Source organism: Camelina sativa, chromosome 13 (assembly GCF_000633955.1).
Source record: "Camelina sativa cultivar DH55 chromosome 13, Cs, whole genome shotgun sequence".
Lineage (NCBI taxonomy): Eukaryota > Viridiplantae > Streptophyta > Magnoliopsida > Brassicales > Brassicaceae > Camelina > Camelina sativa.
Genome location: NC_025697.1, coordinates 5,949,676 through 5,953,604, shown reverse-complemented (window position 1 = coordinate 5,953,604; position 3,929 = coordinate 5,949,676). Strand labels below are relative to the sequence as shown.

Below are 3,929 nucleotides of genomic sequence, written 5' to 3'. Positions count from 1 at the left end.
ATCAGGTCTGGTCAACTTAGCCTACAAAAGAAATTGGTTCAAAACAAGTCAACAAAAACAAGAAAATATCAGACATTGCTATTTAAGCTAGAGAGAAGAAACAGGAATCTTACAAACCTGGACACTAAGAAGATAATGTTTGTTAAAAAACCTAAGACACTTGGTGACTTTGAGGTGAGCGTCCGTGTCCTCGTCCACGTCCTTGACATTTAGAGAAGCAATCAGCTTTCCTTTCTGCAACGCAGTTAGCTTCTTCGGAGAGGTGCTTTGTTTGGGGCTCCCGTCGACAGTTGCCTCTTCCTTCTCATGTAACTCAGAGTCATCGACGACAGAGAGTTCTTCACTCTTTTTGTCATTGAGGAGTTTAACCCTCTCGCGTACTAAGCGCTCCTTCTCATCAAAAGCTTTTTGTCTCAACTCTTGAACCCGAGCACTCCATCTTCGCTCCTTTTTGTCAGTAGAAGAATTAGCTCGTTTCCTTTTTCCAGCCATCGAATCACTCTTTTTTTTTTTATACACCTGCGAAACAAAAACCCTCAAAATCACAAAAAAAAATCCAAAACAAGGGTTTTCAAAATCGAGTTACGGAAACGGAACAATCAAACGAGAACTCGAGGAGATGGAGAAAAAAATCTAAAGAGGAAAGAAACGAACCAGGAGAATCGAACGGAGAAGAAGAGATGGAAGACTAAGCAGCGCGAGATTGATGATACTGTGAAGATGACGAAGACGAGGAAAAAGAAAAAAAAAATCCTCTTTGTTTTTTTTTTTTTTTTTTTTTTTTTTTATTTTAATTTTTATTTTCCAAGGAGAAGTAAATAGATACACGAAATAATAAATGTGTGCTGCTCTTTCCCCGGTACTTTCAACTTTTAGTTTTCCCTCCGAAACGAATTTTGTCGGAATAAATGAGCTAAAATAGTAGCATACAACTTAATGGGCTTTTAAAGGCCCAATTTATTTAAAGAAACGATGACCCATGTTGGAATCAAGGCAGAGATTTTTCCTGTGAAAATTCGTATGTATCACTTTTTTGTGAAAGATCGGCTGTATTGACGGAGAGATGACAGCTTTTTTTTTTACTTACAAAAATTTGCCCTAATCCATGATCTTTTTTTCTCAAATCATACACGAATTTAGGGAAGGTGGTTTGACAGATTGCAAAAACCCATCTTCACAAAGGCCCGGCCTTTTATCTCCTCTTATTTTTGGATACACAAGTAATTCTAAAATAACATAATCGGTTCGGTTTGATTTGATTTGGTTCGGTTCGGTGGGAAAAAACAAACCCGGTTATAAGGGTAGGAAGAAACGAAACCGAAGCAGTGGTCCATGGGGAGCGAAGCAGCCAGCACTGCAGCAGCAGGGTGTTTGACGGCTACTTAACGGAGAGCCCCCAAAAAAAAAAAATCCTCTTTTGCCTTATCTTCCTCCTCCCTCACAATCAAATCTCCCATTCTCTTCTCTTCTCTGCGGCCGTTGAGTCGTCTCTCTGTCCAGGTATACTCACCCTTGCTTCAGTGCTCTTAGGGTTTTCTCCAATCTCCCTCAATTTCATCATCACCCATCTCTTCTTCAATTGAATTCGGACTTCGGTTTTCTTGCTTTTACCCCCCTGATTGTATCTCTTCTTCCTTGATCTCTCTTTCGTGGGTTTTGTGTCAGATATAACAAAAAAAAAGATTGGGTATTCCGACACAATCGATCATCCAATAACCCATTCGCCGCTGTCTTCTCAATCAGCCGTAAAAGTAAGTACTTTGGTTCCTGAATCAGATGTTGTTTACTTCATTGATTTTAAATTTGGTCCCTTTTGCATAAATTTCAATTACATTGGGTGGGTTTCTCTATGGACTCCTCAGAATGGCAGCTGATCAGAGGAGAAAGCGGATGAACAGTGCCAATGTTATTGGTTTCAGTTCACGGGAGCATTATAGAGCTAAAAGGAAAAAGATTGGATCATCACCCGATGGTGCTTTGCGTTCCGGTGATCACATCAGTCTTGAGTGGGACCGCAACAGAAGTAAAGTAGTCTCTAAGAAGGAACAAGTTGGTCTGAGTTTTAGGCATCTTCGAGAATTTGTTGATGTTGTTCCTCCTAGGCGGAATATCTTGGCACAAGTATGCCCCGTTCCCCATGAGACTTTCCAGTTGGAAAATTTGTCAGAGGTGCTTTCTAATGAGGTAAATTAATTAATTCATACCACTGCTATTCTTGTGTAGCATCTGCCTACACCTTTTGAAATCATCATTTTAATCTCCACTTGTTTTTCTCAGGTTTGGCGCTCTAGTCTATCTGATGGCGAAAGAAATTATCTGCGGCAGTTTCTCCCTGATGGAGTTGATGTGGAGCAAGTTGTACAATCATTGCTCGATGGGGACAATTTTCATTTTGGAAATCCTTTTCTTGATTGGTTAGTTGGATTCCTGAATGAACTCTTTGATTGCTTGCTAAACCAAATAAGAGCTTGAGTTAATACAGAGCTCCATGATCTACCTTCATATTCTCATTATAAACCGTATACTTGGTGATGGTCTAGTTTATGCTTAGATATTACGACTCCATCTGAATGTATGTTGTGGTTTCAGGGGAAGTGATGTCTGTTCCAGCAAAGCTCATCCAGATCAAATTGTTTCTAGAGAGGAAGGCCTGAGGGCTGATAAAAGGAGATACTATTCGGATTTAGAGAAATACCATCATGAGTATGTGCAGTTTTTTCTATTCAGATTATAGGAGCACTTGGAATGTTTGTCTACATGATTGTAACTCCTCTTTCCATTGTTTCTGGTAGTATTATAGATTATTTGCAGACGTTGAAGGAGAAGTGGGAAACCAGCAAAGATCCAGAGAAGGATGTTGTCAACATGATGTGCGGGTCAGTCAATTTTCTATCTAAAAGAACTGTTCAAGTGTAACGTAATCATTGCTAACATTTATTTCTCAGGAGATCAAGAGGGGCCAGTGCACATGTAAATGGTAGCTGCCAGGATCTAACTGCTACCTCAGAGTCGAGTTCCGGGACTGCAGATGAGAAACCATACAGTAGTGATAATAAGATTTCTTCGGTTGTCAGGACTGGAGAGGTTCAGAGAAGGTGCAACATATACTTTTTCACATTCATATGCAATTGCTGTTAGTATTTTTTTCCTTATCCCAAACCTGCATACTAATTCGTCCTATCCATTTTAGGCCCAAGAGCTCTGCTGTAGAGAAAGAAAAATCTCAAAGTCCCTTGATTGCTCGAGATAATGTTGTAAACGCAGGCGTCAAAGCTAGAAAGAAGGACACCCTACCGAAACATAGCATTCAGCAAACTGATGGGGCTAAATACATGTCCTACCTTAAGGTTAGTTATTCTTCAGCATTTCTAAATATATTTAGTGAATGCTGTTAATCATCAAGCAGCAGAAAACTGGCTGTCCAAAGTTTATCAGCTTGAAAATTATTAGAATGGCCTGATCTCTCCATTATACAGCTGCATGCATATGGTATTTGGAGCTGTTTGTAAAACAAACGATTGTTATTTGTGTTGCTTTTTCTGGGTTGATTCTGCAGCTGCTGTTCATGTAGCAAATATGCTTATTAATCAAGCATTTAACTGCACTTTATTTATTTAGATAAGCAAGAAGCAGCATCAGATTGTCACAAGCATGAAGCAGTCTGGTAAAAGCATTCAATCAAGAGCACTTAATCGAATCTTGGGTAGCATCAATAATTTGGATGTTCAACCATATGGAGTTTTTGTGGAAGAAGAAGAGAAGAAACTAAACGCCCACTGGTCAGTGTTATTATCAAACAAGTGGCTTCCTTCATCAGGCCTCTAATTTTGATTTCTTAAAGAATTGGTTGTTTCATGCAGGCTACAACTGGTTAAAGATCTTCCTGCAGCATATGCAATATGGCAAAAGCTACAGTTACAGAAACGAGA

General features: G+C 39.4%; 2 protein-coding genes across 2 annotated transcripts in view; one reads left to right on the top strand and one right to left on the bottom strand.

Moving 5' to 3' along the window:
• The window catches only part of LOC104735412 (histone-lysine N-methyltransferase, H3 lysine-9 specific SUVH4), an 11,134-nt gene extending 10,642 nt beyond the window's left edge, over positions 1–492 (bottom strand). Inside the window, exon 1 of the mRNA XM_010455200.2 lies at positions 118–492. Within this exon, the coding sequence (XP_010453502.2) occupies positions 118–492 (375 nt within the window). The remainder of the gene's footprint in view (positions 1–117) is intronic.
• Positions 1,337–3,929, top strand: part of LOC104737981 — a 5,737-nt gene continuing 3,144 nt past the window's right edge. Inside the window, exons 1-9 of the mRNA XM_010458222.2 lie at positions 1,337–1,751; positions 1,863–2,184; positions 2,278–2,414; positions 2,590–2,703; positions 2,793–2,876; positions 2,946–3,095; positions 3,191–3,347; positions 3,619–3,779; positions 3,861–3,924. Of these exons, the coding sequence (XP_010456524.1) occupies positions 1,864–2,184; positions 2,278–2,414; positions 2,590–2,703; positions 2,793–2,876; positions 2,946–3,095; positions 3,191–3,347; positions 3,619–3,779; positions 3,861–3,924 (1,188 nt within the window). The 5' untranslated portion in view covers positions 1,337–1,751; position 1,863. The remainder of the gene's footprint in view (positions 1,752–1,862; positions 2,185–2,277; positions 2,415–2,589; positions 2,704–2,792; positions 2,877–2,945; positions 3,096–3,190; positions 3,348–3,618; positions 3,780–3,860; positions 3,925–3,929) is intronic.